This window comes from Stenella coeruleoalba (assembly GCF_951394435.1).
Source record: "Stenella coeruleoalba genome assembly, chromosome: X".
Lineage (NCBI taxonomy): Eukaryota > Metazoa > Chordata > Mammalia > Artiodactyla > Delphinidae > Stenella > Stenella coeruleoalba.
In genome coordinates, this window is record NC_137152.1 from 54,793,963 (window position 1) to 54,821,535 (window position 27,573).

The 27,573-nt window shown below is 36.4% G+C and overlaps 1 protein-coding gene across 5 annotated transcripts in view; it reads right to left on the reverse strand.

Moving 5' to 3' along the window:
- The window catches only part of TEX11 (testis expressed 11), a 373,435-nt gene that overhangs the window by 100,620 nt on the left and 245,242 nt on the right, over nt 1-27,573 (reverse strand). For all 5 annotated transcript variants that reach the window (XM_079911723.1, XM_079911722.1, XM_079911724.1 and 2 more), the window contains exon 17: nt 3,646-3,748. In XM_079911723.1, coding sequence (XP_079767849.1) covers nt 3,646-3,748 — 103 coding nt within the window. The remainder of the gene's footprint in view (nt 1-3,645; nt 3,749-27,573) is intronic.

Below are 27,573 nucleotides of genomic sequence, written 5' to 3' on the forward strand. Positions count from 1 at the left end.
ATTTTTAAAAATGCTATTTGAAATAGCATAAAATATGGTATACTTAGCGATAAATCTGACAAAAGGTGCACAAAACCTTATATGTTGAAAGACAGAAAAGATTGCTGAGAGAAATTAAAGACCTAAATATAACTTGTTCACAGGTTGGAAGATGTCAATTCTCTCCAAACTGATCTACAGAGTCAGTGTAATCCCAATCAATATTTACCTTTGTAGAAACTGAAAAACTTATTTAAAATTTAAAATTCACAGAGATATACAAAGGACTTAGAATAGCCCAAACAATTTAAAAGAGAAGAATAAAGTTGGAGGACTAACACTACATGATTTCAAATTTACTACATAGCTACATTAATCAAGACAGTGTGGGAATGGGGTAAAGAGGAGTAGTTCCGTGGAACAGAATGAAGAGTCCAGAAGAGACCCATGCACATATGACAACTGATTTTCATTAAAGGTACAAAGGCAATCAGTTGGGAAAGGACAGAATTTTTAAATAAATGAAGCTGGAATGATTAGGTAACCATGTGCAAAAAAAAATGAACTTCAATCCACACCTTAAGTCAAATATAAAAAATTAATGCAAAATGGACCACAGAACTAACCACAAACTTAAACCTAAAACTGTAAAATTTCTTGAAGAAAACAGGGAAAATTTTTTGTGACCATGGATTAGGTAAAGATTTCTTAGATACAATACCAAAAAATCCATAAAAGAAGATAAATTAGACTTCATCATCTTGTCATGAAATGCACTGATAAGAAAATAAAAAGAAAAATTTGTAAAACACATATCTGATAAATAACTTGTATCTAGAATATATAAAGAACTTCGAAACTCTATAAGAACACAAAGCTTCTTATAGAAAACTGGGCAAAAGATCTGTACAAACACTCCACCAAAGAAGATATATGGATGTCAAATATTGGACACTGTGGAAATGCTAATTATAATCACAGTACTATATCTCTACCTCATTATTAGAATGGTTAAAGAAATTTATCAGTAGACAATTCCAAGTGCTGGTGAGGCTGTAGATCAACTCGAACTTTCATACATAGCTAGTTAGAACATAAAACTGTACAGGCACTTTAGAAAAGAGTTTGGCAGTTTCTAACAAAGTTAAACATATACTTACAACCCAGCAAACCCATTCCTCGATATTTACCCTAGAGAAGTGAAATATTGTCATCACACAAAATCTGTAAACAGATGTTTATAGCACCTTTATTTATAATCACCCAAACCGGAAACCATCCAAATATCCTTCAACTGGTAAATGTATAAATTTTGGTACATCCATACTTACGAAATACTACTTAGCAATAAAAAAGAACAAACTATGGGAACACACAACAGTATGAATGAGTTTCAAATGTATTATGCTAAGTGAAAGAAGGCTCAAAAAGCTTCATACTATATGATTCCATTTATATGACATTCTGGAAAAGGCAAAATTATAGGGATAGAAATGAGATTAGTAGGAATCAGGGCTGGAAGTGGTGGGAAGGAGTAACAACAAAGGGGCCTGAGTTAATTTTTTGTTCTATATCTTGATTGTGGTGCTGGCTACATGACTGTAAGCAATTGTCAAAACTCATAGAATTACTAATATAAATAAACCTTATAAAATCATACACTAGGCAAGAGTAAATTTTATTGTATGTATTTTCAATAAACATGACTAAAAAGTGGACACAGATAACTGGGGAAGAAATGAAAATACTGACCTAATGCTATGCTTAAAAAGTAAAATAGGGCTTCCTTGGTGGCGCAGTGGTTGAGAGTCCACCTGCTGATGCAGGGGACACGGGTTCGTGCCCCAGTCCGGGAGGATCCCACATGCCACGGAGCGGCTGGGCCCGTGAGCCATGGCCGCTGAGCCTGCGCGTCCGGAGCCTGTGCTCCACAACGGGAGAGGCCACGGCAGTGAGAGGCCCGCGTACCACAAAAAAAAAAAAAAAAAAAAAAAAGTAAAATAATTTTATTTTAATAGAATGTTAAAAGAAAAGCCTTAATAGGAAATCTGCCTAAGTGCCCATCATCGGATGAATGGATAAAGATGATGTGGCACATATATACAATGGAATATTACTCAGCCATAAAAAGAAACGAAATTGAGCTATTTGTAATGAGGTGGATAGACCTAGAGTCTGTCATACAGAGTGAAGTAAGTCAGAAAGAAAAAGACAAATACCGTATGCTAACACATATATATGGAATTTAAGAAAAAAAATGTCATGAACAACCTAGGGGTAAGACAGGAATAAAGACGCAGACCTACTGGAGAACGGACTTGAGGATATGGAGAGGGGGAAGGGTGAGCTGTGACAGGGCAAGAGAGAGTCATGGACATATACACACTAACAAACGTAAGGTAGATAGCTAGTGGGAAGCAGCCGCATGGCACAGGGATATCAGCTCGGTGCTTTGTGACAGCCTGGAGGGGTGGGATAGGGAGGGAGACGCAAGAGGGAAGACGTATGGGAACATAGGTATATGTATAACTGATTCACTTTGTTATAAAGCAGAAACTAACACACCATTGTAAAGCAATTATACCCCAATAAAGATGTTAAAAAAAAAAAAGGAAATCTGGTTGTGTGGGGTTATTTTTTTTGCCATTTCTACTGGCAAAAGGTTCAAGTTTTTCTATACTTCAGCATAATATATCAAGAAAAACAAATGCCCAGAAGTCTCTAGTGAAAACCCTGATGATGGACATAACAGCAATATTAACCTTGATAAAGAGCTGATTACAATTTGTTAGTCCTTAATTAACATACAGATATACTTTACTACCGTGGAACATTTCTTTTTCAAAGCAGAATAAATCATCTTTCTTTTTCTTACAGAGTGAATAACAGACTCCACTGCATATTTAGTAGGTATTCACAAATAGTTGCTTAGTTGGACTAGTATAAATTCTGTTTGAACCCATTAACTCAAGCTTCTCAATTTCTCTACTTGTGCTCTTCACAAAGGGCAACCAGTCTGAAGCTCAAACAGCTCCAGGATTTGCTCAGCTACCCAGAGCTGAGCAGGAATAATATCACAGCACAGGTAAATCTGTGACCAAGTCAAGATACACGTGTGTGCAGACAACTAGCTAGGAAACTACGCTTAACTTAATGGAAAGGACAAAGCACTAATGGGATAAGGTTCATGTGAGCAACTGTACCACTGTCAACCCTGTGGAGAGAAACTACATTTCAGGGCCAGATCTCTCACTGATAACTTCCCAAATAAGTACAATCAAAAGGTATCCTGGAGACTTCTATTCTCTAATGACAATTCTTAAATGACTGCATTATAATTTCTCCCTGCTCTCACAGTTTTTTAAAGTTAATTTTTAATAGGCTGGTTCAAATGACAAAGTACAAAAAAGTATACAGGAACAAGACTTTCCCCCAATTCTTGCCCCACATCTGCCTAGTTCCTACTCCTTCAATAGGCAAACCCTGTTCTTTTATTTTTATGCAACCTTCCATAGTTTCTTTTTGTATGGTTGTATCATCTTTACATAGGAAAGCTAGCATATATATTCGACTCCATTGTCTTAAAAGCTATTTTTCTCTATTACGGCCAAAGAGAATTATTCTTTGTGTTAACAGTCAAATATAACTCATAAATAACATTTATACCTCTGTCAGAGTTGCCCTCTAGGATTGCAATCCTGAATACATAAAATTTAGTGAAAATATTTGTAGGATCACGTCGTTCAGCTTCTGTCACCGCCTCTTTAGCCTGAAAAAAGAAATATTGGGTTTCTTTTACAAAGCATATAAGGAAGACTTTACCATATTTTACTAATACTATTAACATAGTCACAATGGCTGAGGGATACTCATAATGAAAAGACATGAATCTGAGAAAAATCTTTGAAGAACTGTTCTATTAAAATGCTATGGAAATACTGAACTCTGCTTCTGAAAATAGGGCACATTATATATGTCAAACCAACCCTCCTACTGAAAATAACCAAAAAATGTTGGATGACGTTTTTTTTTTTAATTCCAAAAGCAAGTGACTAGTAAAGCAATTACCAAGCAATATCTAAGGAAAAGTGAGGTCCCAGAGAAGTAAATGGAGAATTAAAGCTACTTTTTTTTTTTCCTGCTGGGCATTTGTAAACCTAGGCAAAGGTTAACTTTAGTTTTAATGTACCTTACTAGGTCAGGAAAATAGACATCAAGGCTCAAGGGATCACACTCTTAGGCTAAGGGAAAACCAGAAGTAAACCCACTTTCATCCACATCCTCAGGGGACTGCAATGAAAGATAGATACCTTGGTTCTGAGAAGAATCCAACAAAATGGGGTACGGAAAACCAGTCCCTAAGGTGTAATACAAACAGACTTTCTCGTGTATTTACAGTCCCAAATTACATTATATGGGAGGCCAAAAGATGTCAAGCTATGAATTTAGTTTTCATTGGTCCCAAACATAGGAAGAAGCAAATGTAAATCCTCTCTGGGGGAAGACACCTTCATCTTAGGCTTCAAAATATTTCCATAAATAATTTTTCAAGAATCTTGAGTAGAAACATAAAAAAATCAAGCACAGTAGGAAACAAGACACCATAAATGAGAATCAGCAGAAACAGATTCTCAGGATGTAAATAAAAGAAGTATCAAAAACTGCCTATAAAACATCTCTGTTTTCAAAGTTTAAGGAAATAAAAGATATGCTCAAAAAGTATATAACTAGGTTGATATTCAATAGTACATATTGATACAGTTACAGTGGTTGTTTCCAGCTGGTATCCATTCTGACTGATTATTGCCCAAGCCGTATCAGTTGTTGAACACTTTGCACATCACACAAGTTTATAAGAAACAGAAACTATAAAATGTGACCTTGCTGATTTGGGCAAAAAGAACTACTTGAAATGAAAGATACAATAACCCAAATGGCAACATAATGGATAGGCTTACTAATAGCAATTTATAAGCAGATGAAGAGAAAATTAGTGAACTGAAAGATAAGACATAATAAATATGCAGCTAAAGTGCAGCAGAGAGAGACTACAAACATGGTGGACAGTTAAGTAAGGATTCTATTCTTTTAGGACAATCATTAAAAGAATACAACCAGTAATTAATTTCTACACTAGTAGAAGGGGGAACCAGGAAGTACAAAAAAATGAGGATAGTCTTTTTAAAACAATTGGTGCTGGAACAACTGGACATCCACATGCAAAAAAGAAAAAAAATCTGAGCACAGACCTTAAACCTTTCACAAAAATTAATTCAAAAACAATCGTAAATCTAAATGTAAGACCTCAAACTACAGAACTCTTAGAGGTAACATAGGGGAAAACTACATGACATTTGGTTTACTGATGACTTTTTAAACAACACTGAAAGCACAATTCATGAAAGAAAAAACAAGCTGGACTTCATTAAAATTAGAAACTTCTGCTCTGTGAAAGACACTGTTAAGAGAATGAAAAGGCAAGCCACAAAATGGGAGAAAATATTTGCAAAACACATATATGATAAAGGAATTAGGACACACCATTATAAAAATAAATCAAAAAGGAAAAAAGCAAGAGAGGAAGAAAGGAACTAAAAACTCAAACAATTAACAAGATGGGACTAGTAAGCACTTAACTATCAATATTTAAATGTAAATGAACTAAACTATCCAATCAAAGACACAGAGTGGCTGAATGGATAAAAGACAAACAAAAACAAGATCCAACAGTGTGCTATCTACAAGAGACTAACTTTAGCTTTAAGGACACACATAAGCTGAAAGTGAAGAGATGGAAAAAGATATTCCATGCAAATGGTAACAAAAAGAGAGCAAGAGTGGCTATAATTATCAGACAAAATAGACTTTACTCAAAATCAGTCACAAGAGACAAAGAAGGACACCATATAGTGACAAAGGGGTCAATTCATCAAGAGGATATCACAACCGTATATACATACACATTCAACACTAGAGCAACTAAATATTTAAAGCAAACATTAACTGAACTGAAGGGAGTAATAGAAATAAATAACAGTAGGGAACATTTCCAAACCCACTTTCAACAATACATAGGTATCCAAACAGAAAATTAATCAATAGTGGACCTAACACTACAGACAAAACTGACCGAATAGACACATACAGAACATTCCATTCAACAGCACCAGAATATATATTCCTCTCACATACACAAGGAACATATTCTAGGATAAATCATATATTGGGCCAGAAAGCAAGCCTTAACAAATTTAAGAAGACTGTAATCATATCAAGTATCTTTTCCCACTGCAATGGCATGAAACTAGAAAAACATAACATGAAGAAAAATGAAAAATTTACAAATGCATGGAAATTAAACAACACACTCCTGAATAATCAACGGATCAAAGAAGAAATCAAAAGGCAAATCAGAAAGTATTTTGAGAACAAAAACAACAAAGAAAATATATCAAAGCTTAGGGAATGCAGCAAAGATAGTTCTAAGAAGGAAGTTTATAGCAATAAATGCCTACATTAAGAAAAGATCTCAAATAAACAACCTAACTTTACTTCTCAAGGAAGTATAAAGAAAAAACTAAGCCCAAATTTAGCAAGAGGGAATTAAAGATTAGAGCAGAAATAAATGAAATAGAGACTAGAAAGATAATAGAAAAAAATTAATGAAACAAAGTTAAACAGACAACCCACTAAGACTGAATCAGGAAGAAACAGAAAATCAGAACAGACCAATAATGAGGAGACTGAATCAGTAATCAAAAACGGCCCAACAAAGAAAATACCAGGACCAGATGGTTTTAGTGGTGATTTATATCAAACATTTGAAGAAGAATTAATGCCAATCTTTCTCAAACTCTTCCAATTGAAGAGGGAACACTCCAAAACTCATATCACGAGGCCAGCATTACCCTGATACCAAAGTCAGATAAAAATACCACAAGAAAAAAGCAACAGGCCAATATCCCTGATGAATATAGATGCAAACATTCTCAACAAAATACTAGCAAACAGAATTCAACAGCCCATTAAAAAGATCATACACCATGATCAAGTGGAATTTATTCCTCGGATGCAAGGATGGTTCATACACAAATCAATAAAAATAATGCATTACAGTAAAAGAATGAAAGATAAAAATACTATGATTCTCTCAACAGATACAGATAAAGCATTTGACAAAATTCAACACTCTTTCATAATAAAAGCTCTCAAAAAACGGGGTATAAAAGGAGCCTATCTCAAAATAACAAAGGCCATATGACAAAAAAACAGCTAACAACATACTCAGTGGTGAAATGTGAAAGGTTTTCCTCTAAATTCAGGAACAAGACAAGGATGTTCATTCTCACGACTTCTGTTCAACATAGTACTTTTTTTTAGACCTAAGTAATTTATTTTTAATTTTTTTTTTTTTTTTTGCGGTACGCAGGCCTCTCACTGTTGTGGCTTCTCCCGTTGCGGAGCATAGGCTCCAGATGCGCAGGCTCAGAGGCCATGGCTCACGGGCCTAGCCGCTCCACGGCATGTGGGATCTTCCTGGACCAGGGCACGAACCCGTGTCCCCTGCATCGGCAGGCGGACTCTCAACCACTGCGCCACCAGGGAAGCCCTAAACTTTATTTTTAAGTTCTTTTTATTCAATTTAATTTTTATTTTATATTGGGGTATAGTTGATTTAAGTTCTTTTTATTCAATTTAATTTTTATTTTATATTGGGGTATAGTTGATTTACAATGTGTTGTTAGTTTCAGGTGTATGGCAAAGTGGTTCAATTATACATATACATATATCCATTCTTCTTCAGAGTCTTTTCGCATATAGATGATTAGAGAATATTGAGTAGAGTTCCCTGTGCTATACAGGACGTCCTTGTTGATTATCTATTTTATATATAGTAGTGTGCATATGTTGATCCCAAACTCCTAATTTATACCTCCCTCCACCTTTCCCGTTTCATAACCATAAGTTTGTTTTCAAAGTCTGTGAGTTGGTTTCTGTTTTGTAAATAAGTTCATTTGTATCATCTTTTTAGATTCCACATATAAGTGATCTCATATGATATTTGTCTTTCTCTGTCTTAGTTCACTTAGTATGATTATCTCTAGGTCCATCCATGTTGCTGCATTATGGATGGCGTTATTTCACTCTTTTTATGGCCGAGTAATACTCCACTGTACATATGTACAACACCGTCTTTATCCATTCCTCTGTCAATGGACATTTAGGTTCTTTCCATGTCTTGGCTGTTGTAAATAGTGCTGCAATAAATATTGGGGTGCATGTATCTTTTCAAATTATGGTTTTATCCAGATATATGCCCAGGAGTGGGACTGCTAGACCATATGGTAGTTCTATTTTTAGTTTTTTAAGAAAACTCCATACTGTTCTCCATAGTGGTTGTATCAATTTATATTCCCGCAAAGAGTGTAGGAGTGTTCCCTTTTCTCCACACTCTCTCCAGCATTTATTGTGGCTTTTTTTTTTTTTTTTTTTTGCGGTACGTGGGCCTCTCACTGCTGTGGCCTCTCCTGTTGCGGAGCACAGGCTCCAGACGTGCAGGCCCAGCGGCCATGGCTCACAGGCCTAGCTTCTCCACGGCATGTGGGATCCTCCCCGACCGGGGCACAAACCCGTGTCCCCTGCACTGGCAGGCGGACTTGCAACCACTGCGCCACCAGGGAAGCTCATGTTTGTGGCTTTTTGATGATGGCCATTCTGACAGGTGTGAGGAGATACATCACTGTACTACTGATTTGCGTTTCTCTAATAATTAGTGATGCTGAGCATCTTTTCATGTGCTTTTTGGCCATCTGTATGTCTTCTCTGGAGACATGTCTATTTAGGTCTTCAGCCCCTTTTTTGATTGGGTTGTCTGGTTTTTTTTGTTATTGAGCTGCATGAGCTATTTATACATTTTGGAGATTAATCCCCTGTTGGTCACTTTGTTTGCAAATATTTTCTCCCATTCTGTGGTTGTCTTTTCGTTTTGTTGACGGTTTCCTTTAATGTGCAAAAGTTTTTAAGTTTAATTAGGTCCCGTTTATTTTTGTTTTTATTTTCATTACTCTAGGGGTGGATCCAAAAAGATATTGCTGCAATTTATGTCAAAGAGTGTTCTGCCTATGTTTTCCTCTAAGAGTTTTATAGTATCTGCTCTTACATTTAGATCGTTACAGTAAGTCCCCTACACACGAACAAGTTCCACTGCAAGAGCGCGTTCCTAAGTCCAATTTGTTTCTAAGTCCAACAAAGTTAGCCTAGGTAACCAACTAACAAAATCGGCTATATAGTACTGTACTGTAATAGATTTATAATACTTTTCACACAAATAATACATAAAAACCAGCAAACACAAAAAATAAAACATTTTAATCTTATAGTACAGTACCCTGAAAAGTACAGTAGTACACTACAACAGCTGGCATACACGTGCTGGCATCAAGTGAACAGGAAAAAGAGTTACTGACTGGAGGAGGGAGGGGAGGTGGGAGATGGTATAGCTGAAGGATCATCAGCCATAGGTGACGGAGGGCAAGTTGCAATTTCACTCATGCCTGACGCTGATGGCACAGGTTCTGGTTCCTTGCTGGATTCAATTCTATCTACTCTCTTGAAAAAAACAATCCAGTGATGTCTGCGTAGTAGCTCTTTTCTTCTCGTCATATATGACATGGTAGCACTGGATGGCATTCTGAATGGCTGCTGCAACCTTTGGGTATTGCTCTACGTTCGGGTCCTGTGCCTCAAAAACTAATAGTACCTCCTCATATAAAGAAAACCCCCTTGCCATTTCCTGCATCATGAATTTCTTTGGTTCTTCAGTTACTTTTTCTTCCTCTTGTCTCTCCTCATCCTTTCTCTGGGCCTCCAATTCCATCAGGTCTTCATTAGTAAGCTCCTCATGTTGCACAGAAAGGAGTTCAGTGAAGCTGTCCTCTTGCAGATATAGCTCCAGCTTCTTGCTGAGGGTCATGAAGTTGCTGAAGACCTCTTTGTACTCCTCATCCACATTCTCAAATCCACAAAAATCGTGAACAAACTGCGGCCAAAGGTTCTTCCAAACCCCATTCATGGTGACGGCCATAACCTTACGTCAAGAAAAGTCAATATTTTTTACGGCCTTACAGATGTTATAGTCCTTCCAAAATTGTAACAAGATTGTTCCTGACTGATCACTAACCTTTACTGTCTGATGAAAAGTGTGACATAAATGATATTTCTTGAAAGTCGCTATAACTCCCTGGTCCAAAGGTTGGATGAGCAACGTACTCAATAGCATTCAGTGGCAGATGCACTACTTTGACGTTGGGATGAAAGTCATCCATGAATGGGGAGTGGCCTGGAGCACTGTCAAGCAGCAAAAGAATGTTGAATGGGACGTCTTTCTCCAAGCAATATTTCTCTACCTCCAGGATAAAGTGGTGGAAAAACCAGTCATGGAAAATGGCCTGTGTAATCCAGGCTTTGGGGTTACTCTTCCACACAACAGGAAGAGAGCCCTTGGCTATGTTTTTAAGGGCTCTTGGGTTCTCTGAATGATAAACTAAGGAAGGCTTCAGCTTCAGATCATCAGAAGCATTGCCAACAGAGTTAGCCTATCCTTTGCTGCTTTATAGCCGGGCATCAACTTTTCCTTCTTACTGATGTAACTTTGATCTGGCATCCTCTTCCAGTACAGTCCTATCTCATCCACATTAAAACCCTGCTCAGGTAAATACGTGCCTTCATCAATAATTTCTCAAAGCGTTTCAGGAAATTCCCAGGCAGCTACCATATCTGCACTCACTGCCTTGCCACTTGCTTTTATGTTGTGAAGGTTGGCTCTAGCCTTGAACCGACGAAACCACCCATGGCTGGTGTTAAAAGATGCTCCCTCTGATTCTTCGCCATGTTTCTTTCTCAAGTCTTTTAGGTTTCTCTTGAAGGCTTTTAGCTTTCTCTTGAATCAGCATTAAGCTGAACAGGACTCAACGCTGATGCTGATCCTGCATCCACACACTGAAAAGTTTCTTCATCTCCTCCACCACTTCTACACATTTCTTCGATATTACTGCCAACATCATCGGCACAGTAGACTTCACATGTTCCATGATCTTGTCCTTGTTCTTTAGAATGGTGCCGAAGGTTGAATGACTCATGTTATAAGAATGAGCGACGTCTACCATCTTTTCGCCTCGCTCCACTCTCTCAATTGTTTTCACTTTTGTTTCCATCGTTATTGTTGGCACTTCTTAGCAGTTATCAGCTACATCACTGCTGCTTTTACACTTGCTTCCAGACATCCTGGGCTTGAAATAAAGACACTGTACTACTGTACTCTATACAGTATAGTACAGTAGAGTACACAAAAGCACAACTTGTAGAGGATCCACACATATGACAATGTATGCCAGACACGTGAACTAACTTAATGTGACTGGACATGCAAACGCATGTTCGCATCTTTGAAAGTTGGCAACTTGAAGGTTCATATGTAGGGGACTTACTGTAATCTATTCTGAGTTTATTTTTGTGTGTGGTGTTAGAGAATGTTCTAATTTCATTCTTTTCCATGTAGCTGTACAGTTTTCTCAGCACCACTTATTGAAGAGACTGTCTTTTCTCCATTGTATATTCTTGCCTCCTTTGTCATAGTTTAGGTGACCATAGGCGGGCGAGTTTATTTATGGGCTTTCTATCCTGTACCACTGATCTATATTTCTATTTTTGTGCCAGTACCATATTGTCTTGATTACTGTAGCTTTGTAGTATAGTCTGAAGTCAGGGAGCCTAATTCCTGCAGCTCTGTTTTTCTTTCTCAAGATTGCTTTGGCTATTCAGGGTCTTTTGTGTTTCCATACAAACTGTAAAATTCTTTTGTTCTAGTTCTGGTAAAAAGGCCATTGGTAATTTGATAGGGATTGCACCGAATCTGTAGATTGCTTTGGGTAGTACACTCATTTTCACAATGTTGATTCTTCCAATACAAAAACATGGTATATCTTTCCATCTGGTTCTGTCATCTTTGATTTATCAGTCAGTGTCTTATAGTTTTCAGAGTACAGGTCTTTTGCCTCCTTAGGTACATTTATTCCTAGGTATTTTATTCTTTTTGTTGTGATGGTAAATGGGATTGTTTCCTTAATATCTCTTTATGAACTTTCATTGTTACTGTATAGAAATGCAACAGGTTTCTGTGTATTAATTTTGCATTCTGCAACCTCACTGAATTCATTGATGAGCTCTAGTAGTTTTCCAGTAGCAACTTTAGGATTTTCTATGTATAGTACCATGTCATCTGCATACAGTGATGGTTCTACTTCTTCTTTTCCAATTTGGATTCCTTTTATTTCTTTTCCTTCTCTGACTGCCATGGCTAGGACTTCCAAAACTATGTGGAATAAAAGTGGTGACAGTAGATATCCTTGTCTTGTTCCCGATCTTAGAGGAAATGCTTTCAGCTTTTCACTGTTGAGTATGTTATTAGCTGTGGGTTTTTCATAAAGGCCTTTATTATGTTGAGGTAGGTTCCCTCTATGCCCACTTTCTGGAGAGCTTTTATCAAGAATTGGTGTTGGATTTTGTCAAAAGCTTTTTCTGCATCTATTGAGATGATCATATGCTTTTTATTCTTCAATTTGTTAATGTGGTGTATCACACTGATTTGCAGATATTGAAAAATCCTTGCATCCCTGGAATAAATCTCACTTGAAAGAGGTGTATGATTCTTTTAATGTATTGTTGGATTCAGTTTGCTAGTATTTTGTTGAGTATTTTTGCATCTATGTTCATCAGTGATATTGGCCTATAATTTTCTTTTTTTGTGGTATCTTTGTCTGGTTTTGGTATTAGGATGATGGTGTCCTCAGATAAAGAGTTTGGGAGTGTTCCTTCCTCTGCAATTTTTTGGAATAATTTCATAAGAATAGGTGTTAATTTTTCTCTAAATGTTGAATAGAATTCACCTGTGAAGGCACCTGGTCCTGGATTTTTGTTTGTTGTAAGTTTTAAAATCACAGTTTCAATTTCAGTACTTGTGACTGGTCTGTTCATATTTTCTGTTTCTTCCAGGTTCAGTCTGGGAAGATTGTCCCTTTCTTAGAATTTTTCCATTTCTTCCAGGTTGTCCATTTTATCGGTGTATAGTTGCTTCTACTAGTTGTTTATTATCCGTTGTGTTTCTGTGGTGTCAGTTGTAATTTTTCGTTTTCCACTTCTAATTTTATTGATTTGAGCCCTTTCCCATTGTTTCTTGATGAGTGTGGCTAAAGGTTTATCAATTTTGTTTATCTTCTCAAAGAACCAGATTTTAGTTTCATTGATCTTTGCTACTGTTTTCTTCGTCCCTATTTCATTTCTTTCTGCTCTGATCTTTATGGGTTTTTTTTCCTTCTACTAACTTTGGGTTTTGTTTGTTCTTCTTTGTCTAGTTGCTTTAGATGTAAGGTTAGGTTGTTTGAGATTTTTCTTGTTTCCTGTGGTAAGACTGTATTGATATAAACTTCTCTCCTAGAACTGCTTTTGCTGCATCCCAAAGATTTTGGATCGTCATGTTTTCATTTTCACTTGTCTCTAGGTAATTTTTTTAATTTCCTCTTTGATTTCTTCAGTGATCCATTGGTTGTTCCATAACATGTTGTTTAGCTTCCATGTGTTTGTGTTTTTTACAGTTTTTTTTCTTGTAGTTGATTTCTAATCTCATAGTGTTGTGCTCAGAAAAGATGCTTGATATGATTTCAATTTTCTTAAATTCACTGAGGTTTGCTTTGTGGCCCAGCATGTGATCTATCTTGGAGAAGGAGGTCCATGTGCACTTGAGAAGAACGTGTATTCTGCTGCTTTTGGATGGAATATTCTATAAATATGAATTAAGTCCCTCTGGTCTAATGTGTCATTTAAGGTTTGTGTTTCCTTATTGATTTTCTGTCTGGATGATCTGTTCACTGATGTAAGTCTGGTGTTAATGTCCCCCACTATTATTGCATTACTGTTGATTTCTCCTTTTATGGATGTTAACATTTGCCTTATATATTGAGATGCTCCTATATTGGGTGTATATATATTTACGATTGTTATATCTTCTTCTTGGATTGATCTCTTGATCATTATGTAGTGTCCTTCGTTGTCTCCTCTAACAGTCTTTATTTTAAAGTCTATTTTGTCTTATATGAGTATTGCTACTCCAGCTTTCTTTTGATTTCCATTTCCATGGAATGACTTTTTCCATCCCCTCACTATCAGTCTGTATGTGTCCCTAGATCTTAAGTGGGTCTCTTGCAGACAGCATATATACAGATCTTGTTTTTGTATCCATTCAGCCAGTCTATGTCTTTGGTTGGAGCATTTAATCCATTTACATCTAAGGTAATTATCAATATGTATGTTCTTACTGCCATTTTATTAATTGTTCAGAATTTGTTTTTGTAGATATTTTTTCTTCTCTTCCTCTTTTGTTCTCTTCTCTTCTGATTAGATGACTATATTTAGAGTTCTGTTTAGATTGCTTTCTTTTTTTGTGTATGTATCTACTGTATATTTTTGGTTTGTGGTTACCATGAGGTTTTGATATACCAGTACACACACACACACACACACACACACACACACACACACACACACACAAAGATTGTTTTAAGTTGCTGGTCTCTTAATTTCAAATGCATTTCCAATATCCCTCCTCACAATTGCTGATTTTGATATCATATTTGTGTGTTGATGATTTCCTACCTTTACTGTATGTTTGTTGTTACCAGTGAGCTTTCCCTTTCATAATTTTTTTTTCTAGTTGTGGCACTTTCCTTTCTGCCTAGAGAAGTTCCTTTAGCATTTGCTGTAAAGCTGGTTTGGTGGTGTTGAATTCTCTTAGCTTTTGCTTGTCTATAAAGCTTTTGATGTCTCCATCATATGTGAATGAGAGCATTGCAGGGTAGAGCATTCTTGGTTGTATGTTTGTCTCTTTCATCTCTTTAAATATATCATGCCACTCCCTTTTGGCCTGCAGAGTTTCTGCTGAAAAATCAGCATATAACCATATGAGCATTCCCTTGTATGTTATTTGTTGCTTTTTCCCTTGTTGCTTTTAATATTTCCTATTTGTCTTTAATTTTTGTCAATTTTATTAATATGTGTCTTGGCATGTTCCTCCTCGGGTTTATCCCGTATGGGACTCTCTGTGCTTCCTGGACTTGAGTGTTTCCTTTCCCGTGTTAGGGAAGTTTTCAGCTATTATCTCTTCAAATAGTTTCTCAGGCTCTTTCTCTCTCTCTTTTCCTTCTGGGAGCCCTATAATGCGAATGTTGGTGTGTTTAGTGTTGCCCCAGAGGTCTCAGACTGTCCTCATTTCTTTTCATTTTTTAAAAATTCTGTTTCACAGCAGTGATTTCCACAAATCTGTCTTCCAGCTCACTCATTCACTCTTCTGCCTCATTTATTCTGCTACTGATTCCTTCTCGTGTATTTTTCATTTCAGTTACTGTATCATTTATCTCTGTGTGTTCTTTGAATCTTATATCTTCTTGGTCTGTGCTGCCATTTTTTTTTAACATCTTTACTGGAGTATAATGGCTTTACAATGTTGTGTTAGTTTCTACTGTATAACAAAATGAATCAGCTGTATGTATACATATATACCCATATTCTCTCCCTCTAGTGTCTTCCTCCTATCCTCCCTATCCCACCCCTCCAGGTGGTCACAAAGCACTGAGCTGATCTCCCTGTGCCACCATTCTTTTTTTGAGATCCTGGATCATCTTTACTCTCATTACTCTGAATATTTTTTCAGGCAGATTGCCCATCTCCACTTCACTTAGTTGTTGTTCTGGGGTTTTGTCTTGTTTCTTCTTCTAGAACATATTCTCTGCCGTCTAATTTTGTCAACTTTCTGTGCTTGCGATCTCCCTTTCTCAGGCTAAAGGTCTGTAGTTCCTCTTACTTCTGGTGTTGCCTGCCATCCACTGAGTGAGTTTGGTTCAGGAGCTTGTGCAGGCTTCCTGGTGGGAGGGACTGGTGCCTGTCCACTGGTAGGTGGAGCTTGGTCTTGTCCCTCTGGTGGGCAGGGCCATGTCAAGGGGTGTGTGTAGAGGCGGCTGTGAGCTCAGGATAATTTTAGGCAGCCTGTCTGCTGATGGGTGAAGCTTTATTCCCACTCTGTTGGTTGTTTGGCCTGAGGTGTACCACCACTGGAGCCTGCAGGCTGTTAGGTAGGGCCAGGCCTCGGTGACAAAATGGCGACCTCTGGGAGAGCTCACACCAATAAATATTCCCTGGGGCCTCTTCCACCAGTGTCCCTGCCCCACAGTGAGCCACAACCGATCCCCGCCTTCCCAGGAGACCCTCCAAGATCCGCAAGTAGGTCTGGCCCAGGCTCCTGCGGAGTCACTGCTTTGCTCTGGATCCCAGCATACATGAAACCTTCTGTGTGCTCTCTCAGAGTGGAGTCTCTGTTTCTCCCAGTCCTGTGCAGCTCCTGCACTTAAGCCCTGCTGGCCTTAAAAGCCAAATGTTCTGGGCACTATTCCTCCCAATGCCAGACCCCCAGGCTGGGGAGCCTGATGTGGGGCTCAGAACTCTCACTCCTCTGGGAGAACCTCTGCAATATAATTATTTCCCAGTTTGTGGGTCGCCCACCCAGTAGGCATGGGATTTGATTATATAGCAACAGTGCCCCTCCTACTATCCCACTGTGGCTTCTTCTTTGTCTTTGGATGTAGAATATGTTTTTTGGTAGGTTTCAGTGTTTCTTGTTGATGGTTCTTCAGCAATTGATTGTGATTTTGATGTTTTCTTGAAAGGAGGTGAGTTTTCAACATAGTACTTTAAGTTCTAACCAGAGCAATTAGGCAAAAAAGAAAAAGAAAAGCATCTAAACTGGAAAGGACGAAGAAAAATTGCCTCTGTTTTCAGAGGACAGGATCTTATATATAGAAAACCCTAAAGACTCCACCAAAAAAACTGTTAAAATAAACAAATTCAGTGAGGTTGCAGGATATAAAATCTACATACAAAAATCGGTTGTGTTTCTATATACTAACAATGAATTATGTTAGAGAAATAAAGAAAACAATCCCATTTACAATAGCATTAAAAACAATAAATTTAAAGAAACAAATTTAACAAAGGAGGAGAAATTTCTGTACACTTAAAACTGCAAGAGATTGATAAAAGAAACTGAAGACACCTATAAATGGAAAGATACACATCATGCATGTGAAGAATTAATATTGTTAAATTGTCCATCTATCCAAAGATATCTAGAGATTCAACTCAAATCCTACCAAAATTCCAATGGCATATTTAACAGAAGTAGAAAACAACCATCTTGAAATTCCTGGGGAACCACAAATGACCCAAAAAGTCAATTTTGAGAAAGACAAAGAAAGATAAAGGCATCACTGATTTCAAACTACATTACAAAGCCACAGTAATCAAAACAGTATGGTATTGGTATAAAAACAGACACACAGACCAAAGGAACAGAATTGAGAGCCGATAAATAAACCCAGGCATATATGGTCAATTATTTGATAAGGGAGCCCTCTGTGGGGGAAAATAGTTTTCTTAATAAATGGTGTTCATCACTCCCAAAGTCATTCTATGAGGCCACCATCACCCTGATACAAAAACGAGACAAAGATGTCACAAAAAAGAAAACTACATGCCAGTATCACTGATGAACATAGATGCAAAAATCCTCAACCAAATACTAGCAGACAGAACCCAACAGCACAATAAAAGAATCATACACCATGAGGAAGTGGGGTTTATCCCAGGAATGCAAGCATTCTTCAATATACGCAAATCAATCAATGTGATACACCATATTAACAAACTGAAGGATAAAAAACATGATCATCTCGATAGATGCAGAAAAAGCTTTTGACAAAATTCAACACCCACTTATGATAAAAACTCTCCAGAAAGTAGGCATAGAGAGAACTTACATCAACATAATAAAGGCAATATATGACAAACCCACAGCCAACACTGTTCTCAATGGTGAAAAACTGAAAGCATTTCCTCTAAGACCAGAAACAAGACAAGGTTGTCCACTCTCACCACTATTATTCAACACGGTTTTGGAAGTTTTAGCCACAGCACTCAGAGAAGAAAAAGAAATAAAAGGAACCTAAATCAGAAAAGAAGAAGTAAAGCTGTCACTGTTGGCAGATGACATGATACAATACATAGAGAATCCTAAAGATGCTACCAGAAAACTACTAGAGCTAATCAATGAATTTGGTAAAGTAGCGGGATACAAAAGTAATGCACAGAAATCTCTTGCATTCCTATACACTAAGGATGAAAAATATGAAAGAGAAATTAAGGAAACACTCTCATTTACCATTGCAACAAAAAGAATAAAATACCTAGGAATAAACCTACCTAAGAAGACAAAAGACCTGTATGCAGAAAACTGTAAGACACTGATAAAAGATATCAAAGATAATACAAACAGATGGAGAGATATACCACGTTCTTGGATTCGAAGAATCTACATTGTAAAAATGACTATACTACCCAAAGCAATCTACAGATTCAATGCAATCCCTATCAAACTACCAATGGCACTTTTCACAGAACTAGAACAAAAAATTTCACAATTTGTATGCAAACACAAAAGACCCCGAATAGACAAAGCAATCTTGAGAAAGAAAAACGGAGCTGGAGGAATCAAGACTCTGGACTTCAGATGATACTACAAAGCTACAGTAATCAAGACAGTACGGTATTGGCACAAAAACAGAAATATAGATCAGTGGAACAGGATAAAAGCCCAGAGATAAACCCATGCACATATGGTCACCTTATCTTTGATAAAGGAGGCAAGAATATACAATGGAGAAAAGACAGCCTCTTCAATAAGTGGTGCTGGGAAAACTGGACAGCTAAATGGAAAAGAATGAAATTAGAACACTTCCTAACACCATACACAAAAATAAACTCATAATGGATTAAAGATGTAAATGTAAGGCCAGACACTATAGAACTCTTAGAGGAAAACATAGGAAGAACACTCTGTGACGTAAATCACAGCAAGATCCTTTTTGACCCACCTCCTAGAGAAATGGAAATAAAAACAAAAACAAACAAATGGGACCTAATGAAACTTAAAAGCTTTTGCACAGCAAAGGAAACCATAAACAAGATGAAAAGACAACCCTTAGAATGGGAGAAAATATTTTCAAGTGAATCAATGGACAAAGGATTAATCTCCAAAATATTCAAGCAGTTCATGCAGTCCAATATCAAAGCAACAACCAACCCAATCCAAAAATGGGCAGAAGACCTAAATAGACATTTCTCCAAAGAAGATACACAGATTGCCAACAAACGCATGAAAGGATGCTCAACATCACTAATCTTTAGAGAAATGCAAATCAAAACTACAATGAGGTATCACCTCACACCAGTCAGAATGGCCATCATCAAAAAATCTACAAACAATAAATTCTGGAGAGGGTGTGGAGAAAAGGGAACCCTCTTGCACTGTTGGTGGGAAGGTAAATTGATACAGACACTATGGAGAACAGTATGGAGATTCCTTAAAAAACTAAAAATAGAACTACCATATGACCCAGCAGTCCCACTCCTGGGCATATACCCTGGCAAAACCATAATTCAAAAAGAGACATGTACCACCATTTTTGTTGCAGTACTATTTACAATAGCCAGGGCATGGAAGCAACCTAAGCGTCCATCAAAATATGAATGGTAAGGAAGATGTGGCACATACATATAATGAAATATTACTCAGCCATAAAAAGAAACAAAATTGAGTTATCTGTAGTGAGGTGGATGGACGTAGAGTCTGTCATACAGAGTGAAGTAAGTCAGAAAGAGAAAAATAAATACCGTATGCTAACACATATATATGGAATCTAAAAAAAATGGTTCTGAAGAACCTAGAGGCAGGACAGAAAGACGCAGACGTAGAGAATGGACTTGAGGACACGTGGAGGGGAAAGGGTAAGCTGGGACGAAGTGAGAGAGTAGCATGGACATACATACACTACCAAATGTAAAACAGATAGCTAGTGGGAAGCAGCTGCATAGCACAGGGAGGTCAGCTCAGTGCTTTGTGACCACCTAGAGGGGTGGGACAGGGAGGGTGGGAGGGAGAAGCAAGAGGGAGGGGATATAGTAATATATGTATACGTAGCTGATTCACTTTGTTATACAGCAGAAACTAACAGCATTGTAAAGCAATTATTCTCCAATAATGGTGTTAAAAAAATGGTGTTCACTCACAGAAGAATGAAATTGGATCCCTGTCTTATACCACTCAGAAAAATTAACACAAAATGGATTAAAGGTTTAAATGTAAGAGCTGAAATTGTAAAACTCCTAGAAGAAAACATAGGGGAAAAGCTCCTTGACATTGATCTTAACAATGACTTTTTAATATAACATCAAAAGCAGAAGCAACAAAAGCAAAAATAAACAAGTAGTACCATATCAAACTAAAAAGCTTCTGCACAGCAAAAGAATCAATTAACAAAATGAAGAAGTAACCTATTGAATGGGAGAAAATATTTTCAAACTATAAATCTGATAAAGGGCTACTATCCAAAATACATAAGGAACTTGTATAACTCAATAGCAAAAACCCAAATAATCAGAATAATGAATGGGCAGAGGACCTAACAGACATTTTTCCGAAGAAGATATCCAAATGACCAACAAATACATGAAAAGATGCTCCACATCACTAATCATCAGGAAAATGAAAATCAAAACAACAATAAGGTATCATCTCACACCTGTCAGAATAGCTACTACCAAAAAGACAACAGATAACAAGTGTTAGGGAGGGTGTGGAGAAAAAAGAACTCTAGTACACTGCTGGTGGGAAGGTAAATTGGTGCAGCCACTATGAAAAACAGTATGGAGCTTCCTCAAAAAATTAAAAATAGAGCCACATATGATTCAGCAATTCCACGTCTGGGTATATATACAAAGGAAATGAAATCACTATCTTGAAGAGATATCTGCACCACCATGTTCATGGCAGCATTATTCACAATATTCAAGACATGGAAACAACAGATGAATGGATAAAGTGTGGTATATATACAATGAAATATTCTGCCATAAAGAAAGAAGGAAATCCTGCCATTTGTGGCAACATGGATGGACCTTGAGGGCATTGTGTTCAGTGAAATAAGTCAGACAGGGCAAGACAAATACTGTATGATCTCATTTACATGTGGAATCAACAAAAAGCTGAACTCATAGAAAAAGAGAGTAGAGTGGTGGTTGCCACAGGCTGGGGGATGAAGGAAATGAACTGTTGGTCAAACGTATAAACTTCCAGTTATAAAATGAATAGGTCCTGGAGATCTAATATATAGCATGGTGACTGTAGTTAACAATACTGTATTATATATTTGAATGCTGCTAAGAGAGTAGGTCTTAAGTGTTTTTCACCACAATAAAAAGGTAATTATGTGAGGTGATGGATATATTATCTAACTTTATTGTGGTAATCATTTCACAGTATGTGTGTGTATCAAATTGAGTTGTACACCTTAAACTTATATAACATGATATGTTAATTATATTTCAATAAAGCTGGATAAAAAGAGATGCCCTTCAATAAGTGAATGGGCAAACAAACTGTAGTGATTCCTTACAATATTATTTGGTGATACAAGAAATGAGCTATGAAGCCATGAAGAGACATGGAGGAATCTTAAATGCTTATTGCTAGGGGAAAGAAACCAGTCTGCAAAGGTTACATCCTCTATGATTCCAACTATACGACATTCTGGAAAAATCAAAACTATGGCAAAAGTAAAACAACCTGTGGTTGCCAGGAGTTCAGTGGGAGGGAACAAGGGATGAATAGGGAAGCATAGGGGATTGAAACTATTCTCTAAGATACAGTAATGGTACACGGATGTCATTATACATTTGTTAAGACCCATAGGACATACAATACAAAGAGCAAACCCTAATGTAATCTATGGACCTTAGTTCAAAATAAAATATCAGTATTGGCTCAATGTTTTAACAAATATACCACACTAATGCAGGATGTTAACATAGGAGAAACTGAGTATGTGCAGGGGTGGTGGTGGTGAGGAAGTATATGAGAACTCTACTTTCTACTCAGTTTTCCTATAAATCTAAAAGTAACGTCTATTAATTTTTTAAAATGTTTCTAAAGAAAGCAAGAAATGAGAAAGAAACAGGATGGAGGTGACAAGTATAAAGCACAGAGATGTATATTTAACCTCAAATACATCAATTATCACATTAAATGTATAAGAAGTGCTCCAGTTAAAAAACAAAAATGGTGAAGACTGGTTTAAAAATATTGAACTATATGCTATTTACAACTTGCATACCTAAAACATAAGGATACAGAAAAGTTAAAAGGATTAAGGAAGATATACCTGGAAAATACTAATCAAAGAAAGCTAGTGTGGATGTATTAATATCAGACAAAAATGACATTAAGGCAAAAAGCGATACTAGAAATAGGATTATTTCATACCAATAAAAACTGTAATTAATGAGAATATATTACAGTGCTAAATCTGTATGCATGAAAAGTACAGTCTTAGATATATAACACAAAAAAGACAAAATTAGATGGAGAAATGCAGAAATTCATAAGTTCAAGAGGACATTGTAACACTTCACCTCAGTAATTGATAGAGTAATCACACAAGATTTGGATATAGAAGATTCAAACGAAATGAACAATAAACTTTATCTTTCTATCTCCCCTATAACTGCAGAGAACACATTTCTATCAAGAATACACAGAATATTTTTTTAAAATGGAACATATTCATAGCAAATCTCAACCTATTTCAAAGGTCCAAAATCAATTACAATGCAATTAAAGTACAAAAGAATCACTAAGTAGCTACCAAGAAAATCCCCATGTTTTTCAAAATTTATATATACCATTTATCCATAATTCATGGGTTAAAGAAACTATAAGAACTGAAAAGTACTTTCAATAGTAAAGCAAAGATACTACATATCAAAACTTGTAAACTAGGTATGAGCAATATTCAGGGATGCTGTTAATGTTCTAATTATTCTCTAGGTAGTGGCTACATGAGTTTGTTCACTTTGTGATAATTCATTAGGCCATACACTTATAATTTGTGTGTTTTTCTCTCTATAGGTTATACATCAATAAAAATTTACTTAAAATATCATGGGCTACAGCTAAAGCAGCACTTAGATGAAAATGTATTAAATACATTAGGTAATAAATATATTTTGAGAAGAACATTGGCTAAGGATCCATCTTAAGAAGTTAGAAAAAGAATTGCAAGATAAATCCAAAGAAAGTATAAAGAAGAAAACAATAAAGATACCAGCAGAAATTGCTGAAATATAAAGCAAACATACAATAGAAAGGATGTACAGGGCCAAAACTTTGTTCTTTCAAAATCCTAATAAAATGAACAAATCTCTGGTAAGACAACAAACAAAAAGAGAGAAGGTAGAAGTTACCAAGAAGATATCTGAACAATTTTATGCCAATAAAGTTGAGAATTTAGACAACATAAATGCATTTCTAGAAAAATATAATTTACTAAAACTTACTGATTAAACAAGAACCATAAATACTTGAATACTCCTATAACTATTAATGTAATTAATTAAGTCTAAAATCTTCCCATAAAAAGTCAAATCCCAGATAGCATCCCATTTTAGGGAAGAAATAATTCAAGTCCTACAAACTTTTCTAGAGAATAGGAAAAAAAGGAACCCTCTGCAACTTTTTTAAAAAAATTATTATTTTTTTTGGCTCCACCATGTGGATTGCAGGGAGCTTAGTTCTCCGACCAGCGATTAACCCGGGCCCTCAGCAGTGAAAGTGTGGCATCCTAACCACTGGACTGTCAGGGAATTCCCTGCAAGTTATTTTGTGAGGCTAGCATAACCTTCAATATCAAAATGTAACACAGACAAAATGAGAAAGAAATATTAAAGCTCAATTTCACTCACAAAGACTGATGCAAATATCCTCAACAAATACTGAAAAACAAAACCTAGTAAAATAGAAAAAGAATAACGTCATGACAGGGTTGGGTTTCTCCTGGGAATGCAAGGTTTATTTAACACTAGAAAATCCATTAATCCAGACATTAATGACATAAAGGAGAAAAAAATCTTATGACCGTCTTAAAACAAATCAGAAAATCTCTCTGCAAATGAGAGACAAGGAAGGATCCTCCACTAGAGACTTCAGAGAGCGCATGACTTTGGACATCTAACCCCGAGAAGAATAAATTTCTGTTGTTTTAAGCCAACCAGCTTGTGACCCTTTGCTATAGCAGCCCTGGGAAACCAATACCTATATTTATATTTAAATAACAAAAAAACAAGAAACACCCTAAAGCAAATATCATACTTAATGGCAATTTATGGCAACTTTCCATTTTAGATCAGGAACACCAGTTTTATTCCACATGATACTGGAAGCATTAGCCAACACAATAAGGCAAGAAATATACAAGGTATAAGGACTGAAAAGGAAGAAACATAACTGTCATTATTCACAGTTGATATAATTGGATATGTAGAAAACCCAAAAGAATTTATAAGTGAATTATTGTTAATTATTTAAAGAGTCTAGAAAGGTAACTGTATGGAAGGGGTCTGGAAATATGGTAGTGGTGGCAGTACAGTTTTTCAATTTCTCTGAATCCCCACATGATAAAAGACTGAGCAGGAATTCCCTGTGGTCCAGTGGTTAGGACTCTGTGCTTCTACTGGAGGGGGCACGGGTTCACTCCCTGGTTGGGGAACTAAGATCCCGCATGCTGCACAGTGCGGTGAAAACAAAAAAACAAGGAAAGAAAAAATACTGAGCATGTAGATGGCAGACCAAAACCTGATAAGACAACATTTACAACAAAACTGGATGACAAAGTATCCCCAAGAATTCCTAAATAAAAACGGGTGGTAACAAAACACCAACAACTACAAGACCTGCATTATATCAGCATCTGTACAGGAAGAAGAAGAAAAGGAGGTAACATGCAAGCATCTAATAGACTATAGAAAAGGAGAACTCCAAATAGCTCACAGAAATTCACTAAAAGTACGATGGGGAAATTTAAGAACAGCAGTTCAAATTGGGAAGGAATTTGCCTTCCCCATTATTGAGTGAGTACAAGGGCTTCATATAAATAGACTAAAGAAGTTGAAGCAGTGCAGCCCCCATGAATCCTCAAACTTGACCGACCAGAGTTCTCTTCTAAGGCTCCACAGTGAGAAGAAACTGATAAGAGTACAATCAAAATTGAATAGGACAGAGACAATAGAGATGAAAGAAAGAAAAGGTATAGACCAGTGCTGCCCAACAGCACTTCTGTGATGATGGAAATATTCTACATCTGTGCTATTTAATGCAGTAACCACTAGCCACATGTGGCTATTTAGCATTTGAAATGTGACTAGTATAACTGAAGAACTAAATTTTTTGAATTTTAATTAATTTAAATTTAAACGTGCATAGCCGCATGTGGCTAGTGGCTATCATATTGAATAGTACAAGTCTACAACAAAAATGAAGTAGGCAGGGGGTGTAGAGCTGGGAAATCTCAAAAAGAAAGCTGCCTTATTTTAAAGCACTATAAAAACAAAAATCAAAACAACCACCACACACAGAAAAAGGAGCTTTGTGAAGTTAGTAACACTTTCCAAAACCCCACCTCACTGTAAAATTTAAGAAAAACTAATTTCACATTAAAATGAGAAACAGTAAAGTTTCAAGATAAATACCCCAAAAGTTGTTTTTAAAAAAATAAAGAGCAGAAAAATACCTCCACAGAAAATGAAAGCGTGCAAGAAAAATGTGCCCACAAAACAGATCAAAACTGTAACTATTTCAAAATGAGCTAAAAGACATCAAGAAAAATGATACACGATATGAAAGAATAGCATAAAACAGAAAAACTCAGAAATGAGGTGCTAGAGCTCAGGAAAAAAGAACATAGAATTACCATATGATCCAACAAGTCTACTCCTAGGTATATACGCCCAAAAATTGAAAGTAGGGACTCAGATACTTGCACACCCTTATTCATAGCAACATGATTCACAATAGCCTAAAGGTGGAAGCAACCCAAGTGTCCATCAACAGATAAATGGATAAACAAAAAGTGGTATATAAATTCAATAGAATATTATTCAGTCTTAAAAAGGTAGGGAATTCTGACACATGCTATGACATGGATAAAAATTGAGGACATTATGCTATATGGAATAAGCCAGTCACAAATAGACAAACTGCATAATTCTATTTCTATGAGGTACTTAAAGCAGTCAAAGTCACAGAGACAGAACATAGAATTGTGTTGCCAGGGGCTGAGGAATGGGGGGAGTGGGGAGTTATTGTTTAATGGGCGCAGAGTTTCAGTTTTGTGTGATGAAGAGTTTTAGAAATGGGTAGTGGTGGTGGTTGCACAATACTGTGTACAGTATGTACTTAATGCCAGTGAACTGTACACTTAAAAATGGTTAAGATGGTAAATTTTACCATAATCTTAAAAAATCAATTTTATTTCTAGATGCTAGCAATGAACAACTGGAAATTAAAATTAACAGAGTAATACCATTTGCAACTTCATCAAAACATGAATTCTTTGGGATAAAGTTAACAAAATATGTGCGAGATTTTTATGCTGAAAAGTATAAGCTATTGATGAGAGAAATTAAAGACGACCTAAATAGAGAGCTACGCTGTGTTAATGGGTTAGAACACAAAAGTATTATGATGTTAACTGTTCTCAAAATGACCTATAGATTCAATGTAATCCCAGTAAAAACCCCACCAGGCACTTTTGGAGTAATTAACAGGCTGCTTTTACAATTCGTGTAAAAATATAAAGGACTTAGAGCTAAGCCAGAAGATTCTGAAAAAGAACAAAGTCAGGAACTTACACAGCTTGATTTTAAGACTTACTATAAAACTACAATAATCAAAAAAGTGAGGTATTAGCATGACAGACACGTAGAAGCAACAGAACAGAGTACAGAAGCAGAGCCAAATACTTATGATCAATTACTGATTTTTGACCTAAGTACCAAGTAATTCAACTGGGTAAGAATAGTCTTTCAACACTGGGGCTAGAACAACATATCTATATGGGAAAAAATGAACCTTGATCTTTTTCTTTCTCTCTCTCTGTCACACACACACACTCAAAATGGATCATAGGCCAAAACATAAAAGCTAAAAACTATAAAATTTATAGAAGAAAGCACAGAAGAAAAAATTTGCAATCTCGGACAGGCAAAGATTTCTTAGGACACAATAAACATAAACCATAGAAGTACAATAAATTTGATTTTATTAAAAGAAATCCCACAACACACCTACTAAGATTCTTAAGGTAAGACAAAAGATACCATACATTGACAAAGATGTGGATGAACTGGAACTCTCATTCATTGCTGGCAGGAATGTAAAATGGCATAACTCCTTTGGAAAACAGCTGGATGGCTTCTTATAAACTTAGAAATATACTTACCATATGACGCAGCAACTCTACTTCTAGATATTTCCCCAAGAGAAATCAAAACAAATATCCATACAAAGACTTTTACCTTGAAAGTTCATAGTAGTTTCATTCATAA